This window comes from Emydura macquarii, unplaced genomic scaffold, assembly GCF_026122565.2.
Source record: "Emydura macquarii macquarii isolate MOO-44397 ecotype Brisbane River unplaced genomic scaffold, CSIRO-AGI_Emac_v2 contig_1253, whole genome shotgun sequence".
Taxonomy (NCBI): Eukaryota; Metazoa; Chordata; order Testudines; family Chelidae; genus Emydura; species Emydura macquarii.
This window is the reverse complement of record NW_027131390.1, coordinates 99,681,273-99,705,841: the sequence shown is the minus strand read 5'-3', so window position 1 is coordinate 99,705,841 and position 24,569 is coordinate 99,681,273. Positions and strand designations below refer to the sequence as shown.

Here is a 24,569-nt window from a genome sequence, read left to right as displayed (position 1 = left end):
TGGAGATTTTGATGGAACATGCAACACAATGGGGTTTAAAAACACTCCAAATCACTACATGTCTTGTCTATTACATTGTGGCTGACATGAATGTACTGTATCAGCTTTGAGTCCCAAGGTTCTATTGGCCCAGCTAAGTTCCAACCATTCCTCCTCCCAATTCCCCAAGTGACTTTCACAGGGTTTTAAATTGCCACTATGATAAGTCATTGCATGTAAACTATGCTACAAGATAGAATCAATCAACGAGCCACACAACAGCATTATGAATGTTTGTGGAGGCATTTGTAAGCATTTGTTTAACTAGAAAGCTGTAGTGTAAGAATGGTCTTTTTTCAATGACTATGAAAACATGAATAATTCAGACTCGGGAATAATATTGTAGATAAATAATTCCCATTGCTTTACTCCAAGCACATTTAGAATTTCTTTTCCTCTCACAGTGTATTGTTATAAAACAATCTCTCACCTCCCAAAAAACTGGATAGTACAACAAATCAATTTCAAGTGAAGAATACATCCATCAGTTTTCTCTATTGACTAAAGAAGAAACGCTGCCTTATATATATATATATATATATATTATACTATTTGTCAGGACACACATGGGAAATACTTACAGCTCTGACTCGCAAAAGGTGCGATATGACAGACTGCAGTTCATCACTGTAGTGTTTTAGCTCAGTAAATCTCCTGGGAACAGGAAACAGATAGTACATCATTAGCTATCACAAAAGCAAGCTTTCACAAATTGTAAGATAAGAGCCACAACACAACAGCTGGTGACACTGAGCTTGACTTATGTTAAAATGGAATTAGCTGTGGATTCCTAGAAAATGACAACAGAATCAAACTCCCGTTTAGCAAATAATTACACATGGAAAATTACTGTACTTTTATACAGTAACGGTAAAGATTCAGATCAATTTATATGCCATAAATCTAAGAAATAAATATAGACAGTTTTCTCCTGAAGGATTGCTGTATCTGTTTGTTTTTTTTTAAACAGCACTTATAAAGTGGAATATTATTTAACAGAGAGATGTGATCTAAAAGAGCAGTAAGAGACTTCATTTAAAATCCCACTTGATGGGTTTTATGCTTGCTAATGAAAAACTGTATAAATTCTTTTGAAGTTGACAAAATATTACCTGTTCTTACAACATGCCTTTCATGCAAGAATCTCAAAGAACTCCTAAAAAACCATTAATTTAGCCTCATAAAACACCTAGTGTGGTGTGTAAAATGGACATAATGCCTGTGACTAAGCAGAGTCAGAGAGTAGTTTGCTGACTTGCTAGAAGCCTCAAGAGGTGGATATTTATTCCTGTGCAGATGGACAGCACAAGACCAATACACCATTTAAGACCAACAAACCCTATTTTGGAGCCTCAGATGGCGCAGATGTATGTGTTTTATCCAGAGCGAAAGCAAGGAATAGGAACCAGACAAATGACTAACCACTGAAAAATGATCTGTCAATTATTGTAGTGAAAAAAAGTCCAGGCCAAGATTTAAAAAACCAAAAAAACCAAATGAATGCCTAAAGTGAGGCCTGGTCTACACATACCTGGAAATTCAGCGACAGTCGACGGGAGTTACGCAAGCTATGCAGAGCGTAACTCCCATCGACTGCTGCATTCCCATCGACGCAGCACTATGCCACTTGAGGAGGTGGTTTTACTAGGTTGACTTCCTGATCGATTAAGCGTGTCTTCACTGATCGCTCACTTGATCCAGAAAGATCGATCTGGCGGTGGCGACATTGGCACCGTCAGTGTAGATATACCCTCAGGCTTCTAAATGCTTAATTAGGCACCTATATATAAGTGGCCTTATTTCAGAAATGCTTAGCACCCAGCAGGTCTCACTGGAAAAAAACAGGCCACTTATTTAGGTGCCTAATTATGAATTTAAGAACCTAAATTTCAGCACCCATTAAAAAAAAAAAAAAAAAAAAAAAAAAAAAAAAAACCTTTGCCTACATCATATATTCCTAATATTTTGGAAATTGCTTCTCATGACATCTCCAGAAAAGGCCTTTTATAGACATTATTTCTATGCTTAAGGATTGTTTTCCACAAAAATGTCTGGCACATTAGGGTTAAAGTGTACAATTTCTTTCAAAACTTAAAGACCAGCAGAGAAATTATAGTGGGAAACATATAATTGTTGTTGATCTACCTGGTGGGATTTAGTGGGCAATCCTTTTAGCTTATGTTTTATAAAATATGTGCCAGAACAGTGTGTCAGACATCTGCAGACATGAATAGTGAAGATATTTCAAGTAAATCAAGTAGCAAGAGAGCTTTCAGACACCTCTTATTCCAAACAGATGAAGAGTGATAATGGACAGCCTAGGACAGGAGAGGATTCTCATACAGTCATTAAATCTCAGATATGTTCTTCTTGTTAAAGTCTACATGCTGCCAACTCCTCCTCTGCTATACGAAAATGTTATCTTAGGTGGTTCTAAGTTTCCTATTAATCTTGGTATCTAAGCTCCACACACAACTAACAAAACTGGTACTGTTCCTCACCATTCCTGATGAATAGGGATGTGTGAATTTAAATTGCAGTTCTTCTCTGAAAAGTAACTAAAAATGACATTGTATTTTTGTACAATGTGTATTGTTTTTCAATGATTTTCCAGGTCAAATTTGTTCAGTTCACTAAAAAATACTCTTCTAAATGCCATTACTCCAAGTTACCTGGAATTAGAAAGCTGCTGCTTTCCTGCTCTTGCATCTCCAGCAGTAAAACTTGTACAGCCAGAAATATGGTTGAACCATTCTGTTGATAATGCAAAAACTAGCACAGAAGTCCAATGTTCTTTCCCCAATCCCTGAGCTGTGTTGGTTCTGCAATCAGGAGTAAAAACCTATTTTAATGAATTTGGGCTGGTCTACACAACAAAGTTAGGTTGGCTTAACTAAATCTCTCAGGCTGTGAAAAACGTCATGTCCTGTGAGATGTAATTAACCCATCCTAAGCTCTGGCATAGACACTGCTTGGTTAAGAAGAGAATTCTGTTGATCTAGCTACCACCTCTCGGAGAAGTGGATTTACTACAACAATGAAAGACCACCTTCCGTTGCTGCAGTAAGCATCCACACACACTACAGCAGTGAAGCTGTAGCACTGCAGTTGAGCCACTGTAGCATTTCTACTGCAGCCACTCCCTTAGTCAGGGCCATATTATCCATTAGGCACAACAGACACAGTGCCTAGGGCCTATGAAACTTTCAGGGCCTACGAAAAAAGATTTATATATAATTTTTTATTTTTATTTAAAAAACTATGTATTAGTAGCTTAAAATTAAATTAGTTATTTCGGTCGGGGGACCTACGAAGGCAAGTGTGCCTAGGGCCTACGAAGGTCTTAAAACGGCCCTGCCCTTAGTACAGTATGACTTTGAATACAGATGAAAACAGGTGAGTTGAGTTATATGATGCTACTTCTTCAGTTACTTCTCAGACTAGAACCACATTTTAACAGATATGCTACCAATTTAAAAAAATCACTTCTGGTTGAAAATACTTCATCTATTATTACTAGCCATACATAAGACTACTATAACTGGAAGACATCAGAGAATTTTCCCCCTTCAATTGTCAATTATTTTGTGGATATGACAGCACTATGTCTGTAGTGAAAGTTACTATAACCATAGTCAATTTCCCCTTTACAAACAACAGGGGAATGAAAGGCATTTTTTAGAATAGGTATGTGGGCAAAAAGAAACCACAAATGGCATGGGGACTCAGGATCAAGTGTACTAGTTCAGCTGCCAAAATTGTCTAAAATATGGCTCAGTCACAGTGATATTATCCATGTCCTTTTCATTCTGTTTTAGGAAAGTAACTAGTATGAAAATTGTTAGCTAGTGGACTGTTTGAAAAAGGAACAATTTACCAAGGGGAATGCAATTTTTGACTGGATTTGAAGTACGGAAGGAATACAAGAGGATGTTTGCAATGAAACTGGATTAGAGAATTCAGTGGAAATGTCACTGCAAGTTTATTTCTGAGCAATAAAAGAGCATATTTTTATCACCACTGACCCCTTCAATTAAAAAACACTCATAGCCTACCAGAAGAGCTTTGGTTTTGTTCCAAACCAACTTCGGTACTTAGACTTTTGAAATGCTATGTTACTATCCAAGTTTCTACAGTTGGTTTAAATTAAGGATTGAAAAGCTACTGATACTGACTAGCTCAGGGACTAAGCCTACTAACCAGAGTGAAAGATATTGGTGATCCTACACTTCCAAAGCCAACCCCCCTCCCAAACCCAAAGCTGCTCCTTTTGCTGTACAAAGAAATAAAACAGACTGTGTACTGTAATTATAACATTTCAATCAACTATTTAATAAACTTGTAAAAAAATGTTACTTGCCATTAGGGCTAGTGGCATCATGGAATAGCAGGAAAAAAGTGTCCAATATATTAGTTGTTGAATTTCCCTAATATTTGTCAAATAGCATTGGCTAGCCATAGAGCTGGCTGAATATCACAATAAGTATTTGGCAAATAAATTTATTAAATATTGATAACATCCCTAATATAACAAATCTGATAAATATTATCCAACAAGCGCTATGCTACTCTTGATTTTATTTCACCGTCTTTCCATTTATGTCTGTATTCTACTTTTTCTTCCCATCAACAGATCATAATGCATCTTTTCCTTTGTTGTCTTCGGTATTAATTTCATTATCCTTATCTCGCAGTCATTCATTTTAAGACGAAAAGGGACCATCCGATCATCTAGTCTGACTTCCCATCTATCACAGACCACCAACATCCCTCACTTCTCTCCCTTGCTTTACCCTCCCCTATATTGTATTCTTTCCTCCACCTCCCCTTTCCAAATCTCTGTCTATAAATATTATATTTCTCTTTTCTGTGTTATCCCAATCTCTCCCTCCCATACTCAGGAAGCTGGTAAAATTTCCAAGCCCTAAAAACAAGAGAATTAACACCACTAGTCACAGATTAAGATTTGGGGGAGGGGAAAGATACTATCCAAACAAGGGCCCAGTTCCACTTTCAGATGGTGGGAAAGGGAAAGGTGTCGTCTCTTGACACAGCTTCAGACTTCCATGTCTCATAAATGTCAAGTACCCCCATATTGCTGGAAGGGAGAGGTAGCACTGTCTCTTGATTCCCTCTGTCCCATGTCAAATTATCCTGGCTGCTGCAGGGATGCTTTACCCCTGCTACTTTACCCCCCTCCTGCTCTCCCAGGTGCTGTAGAGAGAGTCTCCCATATCAATGGTTCCTAAAGTTCTACTGAGGGGGACCCACCAAATGCATTTTTTCCCCCCTGTTACTCACCATATATGCATCCTCCACTGTGGCTCCACAACCCTAATCTGGAAAGGTAGCTTGCCCCACACTCACCCCACAGCGGCTTCTCTTGTTCCATGGAGTTGGACCCAGTTCCCCACTCCAGGTGTTGTGACCTGGCACACAGGGTCTCAGAGCCACTCAGGAGGCCCAAACCGGAGTGGCACTGAGACTGTCTGCATAAGGTTGCAACACCAGGAGTGGGGAGGCAGGGCCAGCCCAATGAGAAAGGAGGCACCGCTGTGGGGTGAATGCGGGGCAAGCTACCTTTCCAAAACCCTGCTCCCCACCCATCTGCACTAGGCCGGGAGAAATGTATGTTTGCCTAGGCCATGGCCCAGTGATGGTTCACTATGTCCAGGGCTGGATTAACCAATCCACCCTGCAATCCACCATTTGGGAAACCCACTGTCCTATACTATCCCCCTTTGGCTGAAAGGAGGAGTGTCTGCTATTATATATCCTCCTCATGCTTCAGCCTCTGTTAATGGGTCTTCCTATCCAGCTAATAACTCCAATGCCTGCCACTCCAGCTACCCAGAGCTTCCCAAGATGCAGTAGAGTAAAATTGACCTGGGTTTCCAATACCAGCTGTGAAAAGTGGCAGCTTGCGGGAAACTATGAACTGCAGCACTGGCAAGTGCATGTGTTTATGTGCGTTCATGAGACAGATACTGGCTCTGTATACGCTTGCAGATTGAGGAAGGCACCACTGCATCAATTTGCACTCAGTTTCCGAGAGGTAGCTGTGTTAGTCTGTATACAGCAAAAACAACAAGAGTCCTGTAGCACCTTAAAGACTAACACATTTCTGCGGACATAAGCTTGCATGGGCTGCAACCCACTTCGTCAGATGCATGAAGGCATGTTGAATTTGCACTCAGTTCACATTTGCAAAGATTTCTTTGCAAACAAAGACTAGATTTTTATTGTTGTTGTTTTTAAATAAAAGCTTATACTCTGCATAAAGTGATGGCATTTCCCTTAGAGTTTCCCGCTCTTCTAGGAACAGGATTTTCAAGCCACTTTACACTGTCCCTTATTGGGTTTGTTAATAAGGTTTAAAAAAAGTGTACAGATAGCACACATTCTGAAATGAAAAATTATACAGATAGCATACACTGTCATTCATAATTACAACTGTAACTAGTATGAAAAATCTTACTTGTCTGGGTTCTTCACTCTGAAAGTTGCATTAAGAGCTTTTAACCTGGAGTCTGCCTGGAAAAAAAAAAGTGTTATTTTAATGCAACTATATTTCAAAGACATCAACCAACCATTTCTCATCTGGCAGCAACAGTAGAAAGCTGCAGTTTTCTGTCATGGCATACTTCATCAAACATTTCAAACATACTGAACAAATCTGACAAGTGAAGGAGCTAGTGTCAGGCTGGTTTTAGAGAAAAGGCCGGTCAGCACTAGAAAACTAAACTGTTCTGTGAATTAGCATGTGCACAGTATCCAATATCATTAAACTAGTGTAATCCTAAATCCCAGCAAAATAGTCACTTCTTAAAATGTTACACAAACCACAAAATTAAGATATATAACCCTACATTCTTTTCAGGTGATGCAAGTAGGTCTAAGGCCATATGGACAAATTATGTTATACATGTTTCAAACCAATGGTGGAAATGACCTTTATATGCTCTGAATTACCAGAAACTGTTCCCCAGTGGCATCAAACGCAAAGGTATCATGTTCTCTCATTTTAAGAGTTACTGTAGAGAAAAATATATATATATATATATATATATATATATATATATATATATATATATATCTGTCGATAAGAATAGTGCCAGTTTTTGATGCAGTGCTCCTTTTCAGTCAATAGGAAACTGCTATACTGAATCACAAATTGGATCACTGGATTTTCTTCAGTAAAGATAAACAATTGCTTTAATTAAACTTTCTGTTCTATTTCTGATAAAAAGTTATTCTACCAGTGCCTGCAACAGAAGTATGGAATCCCAACACTAGTTCTTGCTTTTGTGATTTAAATTTTTTTAGAATTTAGTTAAAATTATTCAGTTTTTAAGTTTACTGTGTAAAAGAGCAACATAACTCCACTTATTTAATTTGTTTTACTGTAATGCCTTTTACTGGAATACCTACATATCCTACTCATCACTGTGCTAGACACTGTACACACAACAAAAAGTCAGTCCCTGCCCGAGATAGTAAGGCTTTTAAGGACAGGTCTACCCGGGGACACTCAAGGAAATCAAGACAATTAACTAAAGATGCAAGGTGCTAAGTTAGAGCACATGCAATCCCTGTGTGGATGTTCTCCTTTAGAATTTGCCCCAGTTCACGTTAGCTTAACCCTTCTTCAAATTAAAAGTCAATTTAAAAGAACCATTTTTCTTTGTGGCCTGTGCTCAAGATTTTCTAGTTCATGTTACACTGCTGAAAGTGATTCACGTCAGAACAGCTGGTGCAAAAGGCTCAATAAGAATGATAATTCACCACTGTACCTTCTGGCAGACAGAGTTTTTAGCACTGATATTTCCTACAGGAATAATATTTTGTGCATTAATTGCAGAAAAGTCAGCAACTCTTAAGAGCAGTTTTTTAAAAGTTGTTTAGCAACTGATTCCAGTTGAACCCAGTGCTCCCTTGAAGCTAGAGTGGAAAGTTTCCCTTCATAAGCCTCTCAGTAAATTCTATTTATGAGATTGGCACCGATATGAGACTGTTCCACCTCCCATCACACTGCATCCAAGCTGTACCGTGTTTAAATTTCACTGTAATATCCTTGATGCTGTGACTTCATCTCATCTTTGAAAAGTGCTGAGCACAATGTCTGAGCTCAATTAAAAAGTAATTTTTTTATTGTGACTGGGATGAAAGGTACTGAGGAGAATTACACCCAAGTGTGGTCAAGGAATAAAAGGGGGTTACTTTCCAGCAGTAACTCTACTTCTTCAAACAATCCCAGCATTCTACAGAGTGAGGGAGTAAATATCCTGAACCTCCTATAGTCACCTCTCAGTTTGCAAAGGAAGAGTTTATTTTATTTTATTTAAGAATAGATTTGCTAGTTTTCAGAGAAGACAAACAACAGGTGTCAAGAGTCCGTTCTACTCAAAGGTGTCTGGCAAAACCTTAGTCACAAGACCTGTTTCCATATTTCCATATTTGCTTACTTTATGGGCAAAAAGTGTTTACACTACTTTACATACAGCTGTTCGAACTACAGGGCTAAAAGAGCTCTCTAGGAGCTCTGGGTTGTGCATGCATCATCAAAAGGATTAACTAAATTCCAATTACAGGGCCAAATTCTGCCCTCAGTTACACATAAGTAATCTTTTGAAGCCAATGGAGTTTCACAGCTGTAACTGAGGAAACAACTTATCCTGTAGAATCTTTATTATTGACAATGCACAAGGAAATAACACAGCTTGACTTCTTCAGCATTATCAATTTGGCCATTTTTACATACTATTTCAAATCAAATCATACTACAAGCTAGCTAAAGGTTATTATAAAGCTACAGCAAGTTTATGTAAGGTTTCTGGAGAGACTTTTTTTAAATCAAGAGAGTATATGCAAAAAGAATGTACAGAGGTGGTTAAATGGAGTGAATACTTGAAGTGGAATTGACTGTCAATTGAGACCAAGTCACTAAATACTTGGCTTTGTGCTCAGAGTAGCCAGTACAGTTTTGTTGAGGGTTTTTGGAGTGGGAGGGTGAGAAAGGAATTTTACACCATGTTTTTCCTTCCGCAGATTGGCTATGACTGAAGGTGGGGAAGATAGCACACTGTATTTTGCCCTCCTAGAGCAAAAAGGTTTGAAAGAACATTTACATGCATAGTCTAAATTGCATTTTTTGGAGGGAAATGCATTACAGTTGGCAGTGACAGAATTCTAGCCATGAGTGGCCAAGGTAATCCAAAATAAATATATAAAACCTCTCTGGATCTTCATCTGTTCGACTAGTGTATTGCAGTGTCTGGACTGTGCTACCTAATTAGTCTGCAAACCCTTTGGAGTCAGAACACATCCTACCATATGCACCGTAGGGCAGCAAGAACAGTAACAGCAAACGGGCCTATAGTCTGCATCTGGTTTACACAGCTATGTACTCCAAGTATAAATCTGCCGCTGATACTATTATTAAGTTACCATAAGGAACCAAGTCAATCTGCTTACCAAAAACCTTTTTGTTTTTACACTCGGCAGAGAAACTGAATGTATAATTAAAAGGTTTGACAAAGGAAACGGAAAGGCTCCATTCCCCGTTATTTTATAAAGATTTAACATTTTCCTTAGGGAAGCAGGGATTCCAAAGAAAAAATAACCATGCATACTGTCAGAAATCTAGAAAGCAGAATGGCAACTGTCTCATCTTACATTTATCTAAGATACCATCTGTCCTTAGACAGTTGTTTATTTTGGATATTTTGCAGTAATTTAACTGTTGTTCTTTTAGTTCCCTCTTCCCCTCTCAACCTACATTTTAATAAAACTAAATGAATTGAAGAGGCCAGGTTTCTGACAATTTGTTTAACAGAACCTATATTTTCTCATTTGCTCTTACATGCCATAATTTCCTCCTTTCTACCATTATTATTTTGAAGTATCTATGTTGAGTTATTCATAAGAGTTTAATTAAAATTTTTATTATGCCCATCCCACCATTCTCAATGCAACTAATTCAAAATGCCCACATTGCTGTTCTCAAACGCCACCTAAAACAGAAGGTTTCATTTATTGGTGATTTGGGGAGTAAACATACATGACATCATTTAAAAATATGGGTTAGCTGTGTTTACCATCTAAATATTTTGCAAATTATGATGCGCTATCAGTAATTTTAAATGATGGTTCAGAAAATTGCCTTCTGTAGTTTTCACTTACAGAAGCAATGCAGGGATAAGATCAAGTTTTTCCAAAAAGATCTGTCAAGCAGATGTTACATTTACATATCAGCTCATAAATAACCAAGAAGTTAATAAAAAAAGTATTCATTTGAATTGCAAGAATGACCACAAAGGAAAACCATTGCAAATGCTAGAAATCAGGCTATTTCTACACATGCATCCTTTAAATTTGTAATTTTTTACCTTTTTAATATTCCATTTAACCCCCTCGCTGTTTCCCTCTACTATTATGTGCCATATTTTTTTCCCCTGAATTTACAGCTTAACTCCTTGGCTGATAAGTATTCCTTATGAAAGACAGGCTAGGTCGTCTTCTTGTTCCACCTATTTTTTTCCACTAAGCATCGACAGAATCCTTAATCTCTGCATGCAAAATCCCACTCTCCATTATGTGGCTGAGTTCCCTATATGCCTCAATGTACTGAATGAGTAACAGATCTTGTTACAAAAAGTCGACTCTTAAGACTTCACTCCCATAAAGAAATTGCCTCCTAGATGGTCCTAGATGCCTCGCAGTCCTAGAAGAGATACCCAAGACAAAGATCTACCACAAATCCACAGCATTCTTAACCATAATTCTGTGTCAAAGACCTAGATTCTCCAGCAGCTTCAGATAAATAAAACCTCCATTTTCATTTAAAAAGGAACAATACATAAATGGAATATTGTACTGGTGTACTATTTAATTAAATCTTAAATTCAATTTTACTCTGCCATTACATTTTTAATTTTCAATCCGCTGAAGAATTTTGTACTAAATGTACATAACGGCACTGAAGATGTGGTATGTACATGCTGTATGTGTTGGGAGGGAAGGACGCTAAAGGTTGTGGTAGGTGGATAGGGGACAGGTGCAGATTTTCACAACAGGCAGGCAGCTGGAAATTGTGGGATATGAGCATTAGCAGGATGTGCCTGGTAATATACACAGCAGTGAATTAAAGTCAAACTGCCATCATCATTAGGTGCCAGCATTAAAACACCTTGTAATTAACGGGGACAGATCACACTCCACAACTATTTTTTCAGGCTCTCTGTAGATTAAGAACAACAGTTCTTCATCACTTTACACTTAGTTCACATTTGAAAGGTTTTCTCTGTAACCAAGAGAACAAGAGACTATATATTTAAGAGGAAGGCTTAGATGCATGCACACTATATTTTGCATCCACAGAATCAGAGTACATTGAGCTATGCCCAAAAGTTGCATCTGTCAACAAACTCCCACGTTCACATACCTATCCTGTGTACTAACGTAACACTTGGTCACCTATTCCTGCCTGTCCACCACCAGTTTTCCCTCTCCCACTACTGACTGCAATCAGTGTGTGGATGTCTCTTGTTAGGAGTTTGTCCTAACCAGGTGTTCAATCTTCTTCTCAATTGCTTCCTAGAAGTCAGAAGAGTGTGTTCCCTTCAAGGATTTACCACAGTGACTATAACAATTTAAAATTCAAATGGTCTAATTAAGCATCTAGTCTGAAACTCAGCAACATGTAAACTAGGTAGGTATATCTTGGATTACATCCACTGCTAGAGAGCACTGTCCTTTCTCCCATCTGACCCTTTTGGCTACTCATCCTGTCAGAGCCATCCTCCTTGGTCTTGGGCATCTCTGCTTCTCTTCTGTTGTCTCGCTCAGGTTTCTATGAGGTGCCCGACTTATCATACGAAACCCCAGATTTTGTTTCAAAATTCATTCGGGACTGTATTCAGAGCTTTGGCTAACGCATTTCAGTTACTACTCGTACATTCCACCTCACCATCTCAAAAGAGCACCCACTTTTCAAGGTTGTCAACCTTCACAGCCTTGTTTTGGCATATCATTTGGGTAGGTTGGTGTCACTCTGAAACCAGCTCACTCTGCTTTTAAAAATACAGGGTTCATAATTCTCATTGTTAATTCTGCACTTCATAAAATATGAATCTTGGGTACATTAACTGACCCGTGGCAGCTTCCTTCACTTATGAAATGTGGTAATTATCTGTTACATAATACCAGTACTACACTGTTTCCTTATATGGTCAAAATTATGCAGTTTGTAATGGGGCCTGCTATTTTTAACACAACAGCAAGTAGAACTCTGGAGAGACACTGAATTGTGTGTCTTTAACTGTGGTCAGAACAGTTCACAGGGTCACAACATTCACTATACAAATGCATACAATAATTACCTTTAACTGAAACCCGCTCTCGTTCACCATTTCTTTCCATCCACCTTCCTAGAAATAAAAGTTTCACTTCAGTAATCTTCATGGTTAAACATACAGCGAGCACAGTCCTTGTGAGACATGAGGACAGTACCAGTTCTAGGCAGAATGGACATTGCAGAACCCTACTTAGGTTGTGGGAACACCAAGCATCCAAATACAGGCTCAATGTCACGCACCAGACCAAGTACTAAAAGAGGTTTGTCAAGGAAATATTCCTCCCACGGTCTTGATTTAGGCCTTGTCTACACTGCCAAGTTAAGTCATCTTATGTTAGTTTGACTCACAGCCACCACATTCATTTCTGCAGGGGCTGATGTTCACACTGCCCTGCTTGGGTCAGTGTTGTGTGTCCTTACCAGGAGCACTTCCCACACCCGACCTAAGAGGGGCAGTGTGGGGAGTTGAGAGCCCGGTCTCTCAGCTCTGCTGGCAGCTCCCTGCCAGAAGCTCAGGTGCCCCACTGGCTCCTGGGCTCCTCCTTCACACCCCTCGCACTCCCTGTTCCCAGGTGGGAGCCAGGGGAAGCCGCCCAGAGCTTCTCACCCCAGGGAGTGGGACCTAGCTGTCCCAGCTTCTTGCTCAGCCCACTTCCGGCAGGGAGAAGGCTCAGAAGCACCCGGGGCTTCTCCCCTCCACGGGTCCAAGCACCCAGGCTTCTCACTCTGCTCCCAGCAGGGAGAAGGGCCCAGCCCCTCTGCTCTCCAAGGGAGCAGAGGGTTTTCTTGTCAATTTCAAGGCTCCAAGAAGGACAGTCAACAGCCGATGTAAGGAACGCAGTATCTACACTGACACTGCATCGCCCTAACTACACCAACATAAGCCTTACACCTCTTGTTGAAGTGGTTTTCTTATGTCGGCATAGTAGGGGAGTTACATCGGTGGAAGGAGCATTTTAGTGTGTACTCCTCCATTGTTTTGTCAACAAAAGCGGACTTTTTTCGAGAAAACTCTGAAGTGTAGACCAGCCTTAAGAATAATGGATCATTCTGTAGGGCAGGTTTTATGGTTACCCGCTAACCCCTCTTTACAACTTTTCCCCTTCACTATGTGACAGCAGCAGGCTGCATCATCCTGAGTATTTAACAGGATTCTTGTCCGACAAGCTATTCACACTTTATACGAAGAGGGTTAATGATGGAGTCACTTCTTTAATGTTCCTAGCCACCACCAACTCCAGGACTGAGACCTAGGTCAAGCCCCAATCGGTCTTATTTGTAGCTCATTATACTACCTAATAAGCCATCAGGCCAAGAAGACCAAAATGAATGAACCACTTTTCAAAACAGCATACTCCAAAAATAGGATACATTCATTATTAAAAAAAAATTGTCTTAACAACTTAAGTAAGAAACTGAAGTGGTCAAGGTGACAATGTTCAAATTGAAAAATTAAAATAATTCTTTTGTATTGTCTAAACTAGGCAATTCAGACAACAAGCATTCAGCATGCTCACAAAATGCTCCTCTTAATAATTCACAATTGTGCTAAATACTAAGTGTAAATACTATATATGTTGTGAGTTGAACTGTAACAGAGAAGCTTTCACAAATAAGAAACAATATTAAGAAAGCAGAGGCAAATATCTAAGTTTTGCTTCATTAGGCCAACTTTCCCATGATGATTGGCTTCAGTGACAAATGTTATCCTGGGTTTACACTAGACATTCAGCTGTATGGAAACAGCAACAAAAAAAAGTTCAACCTTATTTGAGCAGAAGAAATGAGACTAATTGTTATAAGACTGGATACTGGACACCAGTCATGGACACTGACTTGCAACAAAGACAATTGTTGATACAATGGTGTAAATTCAGAGAAAAGCAAAATAAAAGGATTAACGAGCTGGAGGAATTAATCATAAAAATGTAGGGCTGGAAGGAATCTTGGAAGAAGTCACCAACTCCAGTCTCCTGTAATCTATCAAAAAAGATTAAAACGAACTAACAATGTAGCTTCTCTAAGTAAAAACTAAGCTGGAAATGTGAAAAAGAAATAATTCATCCATGTAAACACTAAAAAGGGCTTGAAGAATTATATTGCATGGTACACTATGAATCATGCAAAGTGTTTATTAATTTCATCCCAACTTGTAAAATGCATCATCACCACCTATTAGGCACACAAAGCAGATGTAAAAACAAATTAAAATATTAGCTCAACAACAACTCAATACTCGGAGTTAAAAAAAAATTCAGTCACAGCCTTGCAACGTAACCTGAACATCACTAAGTTCCAGTTCTGTACTTCCCTCACAGTTGACACTGTAGGACTGTCAGCGGGAGTGTTCCAGTTGATCACAGCTGTCAGAACAGAGCATGAAACAGCCAAGATCCAAACCACATTATATTTAATAAATTAGTCAGTTGCACCCAAACCACCCACCCCACAAAAAACAACAAATTGGAAGTCAGTGCAGTAAATGCAGCAAAATATATAATATACTAAATATTTAAATTTAATAACAGGAAAGACTTCCTGATTGTGCTACATTAAGTTGTGGAATAGAATTCTAAGGGAGGTGAACATCTCATTCTTTAAGAGCCTTAGAATGAGGCTGGAAAAAGAACTATAAGGCACATTGTAAAGCATAATTGTGTACTGACAAGAGATAAACTAGTTAATTTAATAACAATTTGTCATCTTTAATTTGTTAATACTATATCTCTCCAAAAGTAGAGCAGGCAATAATTTATAAGTCAATGAAGAAAAGTTAGTGTTTAAGATTTAAAAAGCCAAATAACTAAGTAAAAGTGGAGGGAAGTACTTAGAAAGAAAGAATGCCTTTTTACAATACCTGTGTTAAAAAGGAATAAAAAATTTTGTCCTGGCAAATGATGGGATGCGAAGCCACACGTATTAGAAAGTTTTCCAAACCAATCCTTCGTCTTTCCACAAAGTCTGGATCCATGTTATCCGCTGACAACTTATGCCAAACAAACTCAGCCTGCGTGAACAGAACAGAGTTAAGAGCAGCTAAATTCAGTGCTAAATGTAAGGCAGAGGTAATGAGCTGCAGTTTCAACTTTCTTACCCTTTTTTCTGGTAAAGGTGGAACAACAATATGGGGATAATTAACTAACAAATAATTCCTCAGCAACTCAAATTCACTGTACCGCCTCCAAAGGGAGTCTGGTGGGGAGCACTGTCCCTCAGTCTGTGACTCAACGGCCCTGAAAAATAAAATATCCAAACTGAGTATTGCTGAAACTTTTCCATGAATTTCAACAATTGTTACAATTCAGACACCTAAATATAAAAAAAATAAATCATAGTACCCACTTATGATTACTGTAATAATTTAACATTCTTCTGCATACTTCAGTATTTAATATCTTTAAAAAGGGACACCAAATTATTTCACAAACTCACCTGAATTTTCTTTTAAACCTACTACTGGTATCTCTCAAGATTGCTACATTTACCAGTAACTGGAAGATTAGTGATTTCTCTTCCCCGCATTTTCCTGTTTACTTTGTGCATTTCACAGCACTTTGCAGATAGTCAGGCTTCAATCCAACAAACAGTTGTGCATATGAGTAATTTTACTCATGCATGTAAAATCATTACTCACAGCATAAGCACTGCAGGGTCAATCCTGTAAGGATTTGCTAGCCCACAAGTCCCACTGACTTCCAGAAGAGTCAAAGGCCCTCAGAACTTCATAGAAGCATTTAGGACCTTGCAGGATTGAGCCTCATGCTTGATATAAGTAAGTGTTCACCGTCTCAGCCCCATAATTAAAATCAGTGTTCTCTATTTGCTTGGATCTTCACGCAGCAACTGGGAAGAGAACACATATTTAAAAAAATATACATGTAAGTGCAATTCTAAAGCCACAAAGATATTTAAAGAGGCCTCAGGAATAAGTGTATAGTACCTGAAAGCTCTTCTAAATTGACTAGACTTCAAGATGGTGTCCCTTTCACATTCAGAGGTTTTAAGAGTTTACAGTCCAAAAAAACTCAAACCAAAACCAAAACAAACTGGCTAATGGAAAGGTAAGCAGGTACAATAGATAAGTAAAGTGGTCAGGGCATTTGGTTAAATCTTGATGATACAACCCTTCCCTCCCCCCTGAAAATATTGTATTTTGTTATTTTCATTAGCTATATAATCTACCCCTAATTGCCCCACAGTTTTGGTATTATTAGTCAGTTAATTTCTTGACGGCATCACGGTAGAAGCGTGTCTTCAGACAGGATTAGATTGTGGAAAAGGTAGTGGCCTTCTGAACTGGTTCTGGGGACTGTTCCATGTGTGTAAAAAGCTGCATGGAAAGAAAGGGCAGCGATGGATGTAGGAGAAGTAAAGGGAGAGGAAAACCCTGAGTGTTTTAGGAAGTGGTGTTGGACGGTGACTCACCAGGCACTCTTTCTTTGAGTCAATACAGTAGGAGGACATGGTGCCATTAAAAGTGCTATTTTTTTCAGAAACATACAAACCTGATTTCTCAATACTAGTGGCGATTCAAGATTCCATGTCTTTTTGCAAAAAACAATAAAGTATTTTTACTCTGGTGCATTTTGCTAATTTCGGTGTAATTATATTCTACATACAGATTTAATTGGAAACAGTAGTGTTCCTCACTTCCTGTGATAAAAATGTTGTCATGCAATTTTACAAAGCTGACTTGTTCAGTCCCAAAGGTGGCTGTATTTCAGAGCAGGGTTTAAAAGATTTCTGTATTGCTGAAGATTGTAAAGCATTCTGAGATCCTTTGGGATGAAAAACAATAATAAAAGAATGATGTACTAAATGAAATCGCCACAAACACATACACACACAGGAAATTCTGTTCTAATGCAACAGTACATTTTAGAATTTAACAGGAAAATATTACAGACGTGTTGCTCGCCTACAGAACACCATCTAGTGAGATATGCACATTCAGAGAAACTCAAGACAGGGGCTGCAATGTGCAGACCTATAGTATATTTAAAAATATTACTACCTTTTATTAAGTGACCAAATTTAATTTTTCTGAACAGCAGTAAATGCATTCTGGGAACTGCTGGTATAAACTTACAGTAAGTACTATTAACTCTGCCACGGGATTACCAGCTGTAAAGACTTAATGGTACTCAGCAGTACACTGCACAGTTTCTTCCAGCAGATTCAAAGCTGTGCAATGTCAAGTTCAAACCTGCTCTTATCCATTATTTCTAGCTGCAGAGAGAGATTTTTTTTTTTTTAAAGGCATCTAAAGAAGTAAGACAACCATTATCTGATTTTTTTTAAAAACAAAATGCTACGTTACAAAGCTAAAATCCAACAAGTTGACAAACATAAAGCTATTTGGTACATTTTAAGACAATGATCTATATGATCAACATTTGGGCCCTGAAACACAACCCTATTATAAATGTAGGAACCACAAAATCCTTGTTCTATATGCTGTTTCAGCTCTGCATCATATTAATGACTTAATACAATGTTAAGTAAATGTACTTTAAACAACACAGAGCTATCCCATTATCATGTGTTTCTTTAAGTCAGTGATTCTTTCCCCATACAGGCAGAGCGTGTTTTTAAAATCAGGATGCTTAAAGCATCCTTTTGATTAAGTAGCGTTACTCCAAATAATTGAAATCACACAGGATTGCCACAGGAAACAAAACAAACAATAAGGTGTTCATTCATAAACATTCCAACATACAAAACTGCTGCTGATTACAAACAAAACTGGATGAACCCGACCTAAGACAGAAAACACAATCAAACTGCTAACAGACACCAAGTTTTATAAAACAGATCTAAATCAAACTGCAGCTTTATCAATAACATTGCCACAGCATCACAATCCATTTCCAATCTAGGAAGATGCGGCTGCATACACAGTTGTACCCAAAGAATGTAAGCATTCAGTTCAGCCCCTTGCAATGCAGGTGTGAAAGGCAGTGCAACATTCAGTTCAGAAGAAACGTTTCTCATTGCATGTAAGCTGCAAGATATTTTTTCCCTGGGTGTAGGGAAGAGGAGTACAAGTTTTATTTCAGGAACATTTGAATTATAACTAGTATCTGAGGTATTGCTAGTGAAGAAAAGTGACAGCATGTAAACCAGTAGGTAAAATAGTTAGACCAATACTACGGCAAGAAACTGATTTACAACAAAAGAACCGTAGGGTTCATCCCGGAGCTTTTTATGGAGGAGTAACTCCCAGTGGAATTCAGCAAGTAACTCCCAGTTGATGAAACTGAGTAGGGAGTTCAGGACTGAGTCTTCTGCATTTAAACTATTTAAAATATTTCATTATTAAGAACATTTAATTTACATGTTTTTAAAGCTGAAGATCATTTACTTTACAAACTGTGACCTCCTCCAATGACATGTGTTGTGTAGGAGGTCAGACTAGATGATCATAATGGTCCCTTCTGACGTTAAAGTCTATAAGTTTGTGAGTCTATATTGTCACAAATACTGTAACTGCTATTTAAGTTAGATTGACACCAATAAGAGGCAGCTTTATTCTAATTTGTGTTCCAGAGGGGAAAAAACTAAGGACTATATTGAAAAAGTGCCTGGAGCCAGAATGCCACATTTACTGTTGTACAAAGTGGAGTAGATCAGCCACGACTCTCACTACATGGGGAATAGAGATTCCTGCATTAAGTGCTCTCTTGATCTGATGGAACACCACCTCCATGTTACAGAGGGTGAGCTATGTTATAAGAATGTGGAACACATTTGGTCCACCCCTATTTTAATCCCTTTAAGATTTGGTTAAAAAATGACTACTAATTAGTGATCTAAAGCAGATCCTCTCAACCACTTTCTGAGCATACCAATATTTCCTGGACATAGTGTATAGCATTCAATTTGGCTTTGGATTAGTTTAGTTTGTTTTGTAGATCTTCCTTCTGCAGTTTGATTTTTCCATGCAAGCAGACTTTTGATCTTCCTTGAAGTACTGGGGGGTATTTTTAAATTATACTATCTCTAATAACAAAAGACACATATGTTCAGTCTTTTGGGAGTCAGTTCACTGGGTCTCAAAGGAAGCACACCATATAAAAAAGCATGTATGCACCAGACAATGTTCTTATATGTTTACTTCTTGGCTCTAGAGGTCAAAATTCAGCTTAAAGAATCCCAGCTTCCTTACAATTTATAAACACTAAAAGAGCAAAAGTTTTTTAAAACAGCGTCAATTTTTTTTTTTTTTTTTTTTTTTAAAGGCCAAAAGGTACCATTTTGTGATCATCTAGGATGAATTCCTGCAGATACGAGCCATACTATTTCAAACTGCGGTCAAATTTACAACGACTGTTTCAGGTCATCTTCACAAACTACTTCTGAACAATTTTAGTACTTCTGTCAATGTTTCAAATTAGACAAAACTTACCTTCTTTTTTATTTACAAATTTCTGCTTATGATTGGGGACAAGAACATTACTTGCTTCCTTTTACGGGTGGCTATTTGGGAAACAGCAGAATGTCTTCAGGAAATTTTTTTTTGGATGCGGGGGAGGCGGCTGAGGGAAGAGGGTCAATGAACTGAGCTGAACCTCAGGCTGGGAAGTGTTTTGTTTTATTTTGTTTTTTTACCTGCCAGTGTTATATTGGTTTTACATTCTTGTTAACACTGGCCCTTTAGGAAGGGGTCCTGGTGACTGCAAATGTCCTCCCATCCTCGCTAAATCATTCCACAGGCTTACATTTTTGTAGATAATTTAGAGCATAAACCAGTAGCTTTTCACTTTTGGGAAGCTATTCAGTGGCTGTTTCACTGCAACTCAGACAAAAGCCATACCACAAAAATCACTGTTTTGTATATAATCCAATCAATTCTCAGTGCTATCTATGTAAGACCTGGGTTTACATCTCTCACTTTTCAAATAAGTGAGGTCTCTCGAGACCTAGATCAACAGCATCAGTGAGTCAGCACTGAGAAATCTGCAAACCAGCTTGCACCTTTCAAGGATGACGCCGATAGTAGTTGTCAGCTACAAACGCTGCTAAGCCCCTCCCAAAATGAACCATAAATACGCTTTTATATCATGTAAAAATAAATCTTCTCACAGAGATATTAGAAAGTCATCCAGGCTTTGTTAATGCTACATTTATAACAGCTGCAGCTGGAATTCAGTATGGCTCTCCATCACTCCTAAAGATAAAGTTAAGGAGTTTGTCTTCCATGTCTGAATCTGTCCTTAAATAATTAATAGAGCATGTTGCTTTTTCCCCTTGCTAGTCAGTCTTCTAAAAGAACTGCTAGTGTTGCCAACTCCCACAATTTTATCATGTGTCTCAGTATTTGGTGTTTTTCTTAAAACCACAGTTCCTGCAGTCAACTGTCAAATTCCATTTTAAAAAGTCACTAGCCCTCATGGTTGAGGAAAAGACCCAGAAAACATGACCCAACTGTAATCTAAAGATTCAAATATCAGAAGGCAAAGAAAATGTACCCAGAACTTATTTTTAAAATATTTTATGATTTTGAGGCCTGACATGATTTTTGAATGCCTGAGACTAGCAATACTGCATACCTTCTACTTATCAATCAGGAGGATGATACTTAGACTTTCTTTAAAGCTTTCTTCCAAAATATCCATGCACTTTACTAATATTGGATTAAGACTCAAGACATCGAGTGGGATCAGTAAATATTATTATACTCATGCCATACTCGGTCTATGCATTGACAAAATGGTACAACTCACCATAATATCTGAATACTCTCATGTTAAGGACGGCAGCCTGCTGACAAGAGAATGCTCCAATATAAAACTAAAGCTCTGACTGAGTCCCATGAAATTCAATATAAACTAGGCAAGGGCATGTTAAACTAGAAGCAGTCACATAGAAATGACACAGAAGGAGGCAAAGCTAGTACTCTGTGGAGGAGGGTCAGCTGGACCAAAGACCTAACACTCCCCCTGTATCAGCTTTGAAGTGGGCTGGCTGGCGCTAGCAAATGTTCTGAAGTAATTGCAATCTAACATACATTGTTCTCAATATTCATCAGTCCACTTACGTGAGGAAAAAATTATATCTCTAAATGAGAGACTAAATTGAGAAGTTTGTTGTCTTATTATTTGTATTATGATAGCACCCAAAGCCCAAGTCACGATCAAGGGCCTGGTTGTGCTAGATGCCATATATACACATATTGCAAGACAGTGTCTGCCCGAAAAGTTTACATTCAAGCTCTTTTCTTAGATTGGTTAGTGCAATAAATGTATAACAGTACATTAGAAAGGCAAAAGACAAATGGTAGGGGAAAGGAACATAACATTCAAGTGAAGTGATCAGTATGAATGACACACACCATGTTAGTTCCATTGCCTTTTAGTTTGTTATGGAATGAGAAAGAATGGGGGGAAAAAGGGAGAGGAACATGGTGGACAGAGAGATTGAGCATGGCAGCAAGGAACGGAGGAAGAGGGTTGGGAGGAGGTAGGGAAGGCAGCCAACCACCACATAGAAAATAACGTCCAGATTTCAAGTTGTGAAAAGCTGCCTGCTAACATCACAAGCATCCAGGCATAAGGATCTGTGAGTACACTTCCCACACTCTCACTGCTGCTGCTGCTATTCTCAAATGTAGCTGGGGAAGTCCCAGCAACTCCACCAGGGGAGAGCCTGTTCCCTCCTCTATGGGTCTAGGGTGGGTGAATTCTCCCATTCATGAAACCCTACGTCTGAACACAGAAGCCACTCCAGATTAAGTATTGAGGTATACTGCCATGGGAGTATTCCATGGAGATTACTTCAGTTTCCAGAACTTTAATCAGACACCCGCACAAGCATTAAATTCCTGTTACATATTTAAAAACAAACGGAACGCAATCTTATATATAAGACTTATGCTTCTTAAGCATATTATTCAACTAATTTTAATAATGATCCTAAAACATAATTCCTTAGCTAACAGTTACAGCCATCTGTAGTTCAAAATAGTCTTTGCTGCAATGAATAAGTTAAAAGAAAAAGCATCACCTCTATTTTTCCCCAAACTTTTTTGATAGTTTAAAAAGAAGTGGATGATATGTATCTTGGAAGAATATATTGAACTGGAGAATTTGAAGAGAGAAGACTAGGAAAGAAAGAGCGGGTGCCTTTGCAGAGCTGTGGTGGGCAAAAACCATACAAATCTTGATTGTGAACCTTCACCCAGAGAATTCACTTTTTCAATAAGGTATTAATGAGGGACTGAAATTTTGTGGGGGTAGAATTGGGAGAAGCAGGCAAGATGGGAGAAAGCATTTTTAATGTTAAAAAATATGGCTCCATCTGGCTGCATTATGAAATCATAAAAGGTCACCGATCACAAGAATCCTTCTCCCAAGGAACTCGTTCCAAAAGGAAGTAGAAATTCACAGAGGTACTCATTACACTTAATATCTACATTACCATCTAATTTTTGAGGCCACACTATGAACTCCATCATTAAATGCAAGTACTGTAGACCCAGCTTCAATTAAGATTATAATCACCTGTTGACATTCAATCAAACTTTTCAATTTGTTTTGGTTTTAAAAATACAATATAATGCTTGTACAATGTTCAGACAGGAAAACCATATGTTTCCCCTCCAAGTACAGTTCTAACAATACACTTTATTCACTGGCTGAACCAACCAACCTGGGAAAAATTAAATGACAAAAATTAAAACCTTAAACTTTTACCTTCATAACTGATGTTATCGTAAGTGATTAGGAGATTATGTTACTCTAAAAGCCACATTCATTTACCTTAATTCAAAGTGCCAATGTGAAAAATTTAGCTTATCTACTTAACTTCTTCCCATTTGCTATTTAAAACAATGATCTGAAATGAGCCATTAAACAGTTCTTAATGTAATACAAAGAGAAATTACTGCAGGAATCTTAAATGAGAACGGAAAGAAACACATCAGTTTTATTTCCTTTTAAAAGCAGCTACCACCTTTGACTGCCTAAACTACATGGTTAGGTTTTGCCTTGGCGAGCAACAAATGACACCATTGAATTCTCTATATAGATGCTGTAGAAGAGTCATGCAATCCTTCCTTCGCTACCTCTCCAAAAATGGATCTCTATATTGGGGTCTCAGAACAAACAGCGTAAGACCATGAAAGTACAGTAATGACAGATACCATCTGCAAGTTACTGATCATAGTGTGCCAAAATATATTGACAAAGGTAGTTTCCCTAACTCATTTGTACAATGTGTACTACTTATCTCAAAGGGATACTGCAAAGATTGATGTATGTTTATAAAGTGCTTTGAAGAGGACAAGTGCTATGAGTGTCATTTAATGGAAGCTGTGATAGGATACATTTTCTCAGGATTGTTAGAAAATAGAAAACAGAAGAAAAAGTTTTATCTGTAAGATCTATTAAGTTGGTGCTAAAAATGTGAACCAAGAATTTAAATAAAATGGGATCCCTTCAGGAAGTCTGACCCTGAGATGTGCTGGATTTTTGCAGCCTATAGTGCTGAAATGTGTTGTCAGAGAAAAATCCACACCAAGTTGTGCTAAATGGTCACTGATAAAAAACAGCTCAATAAGGAAATCCTGTCAGATGATGGTGTGGGTGAAACTTTAGGAAAAGGATTTATGCGATGAATTTTTAAAAGAAGGAGATACTACCACTTGCATTTTGACACAAACCAGTTAGTAGGCATCACTGACTCCCAGGGATAGCTTGAAACACAGCAAGCCTTCTCATAGCACAATGTACACATGTGCCCATCTTGGTATATAGCCACATATTTATCTTCCATTACTGAGGCATATTCAAGTTTAGTTCATTCTTAGTTATGTGTACAGTCTGACTTAACCTCCCTCCCGTATTTAAAACCTGGATAGTGGTAGCCCTGGAACCCCTGGATAATTGTAAATATAATGCAACTGTTATTGAAAGTTCTTCCTTTCATGCTATGGTGAACTGAATTTTATTCCTTAGCTACACAAACTCAAAAGTATCCTATTACCTCCATGCATATTGCTGTGAAGCCCACCCAAATCTACAAGCTAAGTATGAAGTAAGTTTAATAGCCCACGATTATCTTTGTACTGAGAAGCAAGCGCTCCTTGCAAACCGAATTGGACACTTGTCTTTTCCATTAGGAATGGACAGATCCCCATTTTCTGTATTTGTCTGACAACCATGTAAGTGAACTT

The 24,569-nt window shown here is 38.2% G+C and overlaps 1 protein-coding gene across 3 annotated transcripts in view; it reads right to left on the bottom strand.

Annotated features, from left to right (window-relative positions):
• The window catches only part of SNX4 (sorting nexin 4), a 48,210-nt gene that overhangs the window by 14,418 nt on the left and 9,223 nt on the right, over positions 1-24,569 (bottom strand). For all 3 annotated transcript variants that reach the window (XM_067549600.1, XM_067549598.1, XM_067549599.1), the window contains exons 3-7: positions 15,489-15,627; positions 15,252-15,401; positions 12,420-12,467; positions 6,518-6,573; positions 621-693 (exon numbers count right to left, since the gene is read on the bottom strand). In XM_067549600.1, coding sequence (XP_067405701.1) covers positions 621-693; positions 6,518-6,573; positions 12,420-12,467; positions 15,252-15,401; positions 15,489-15,627 — 466 coding nt within the window. The remainder of the gene's footprint in view (positions 1-620; positions 694-6,517; positions 6,574-12,419; positions 12,468-15,251; positions 15,402-15,488; positions 15,628-24,569) is intronic.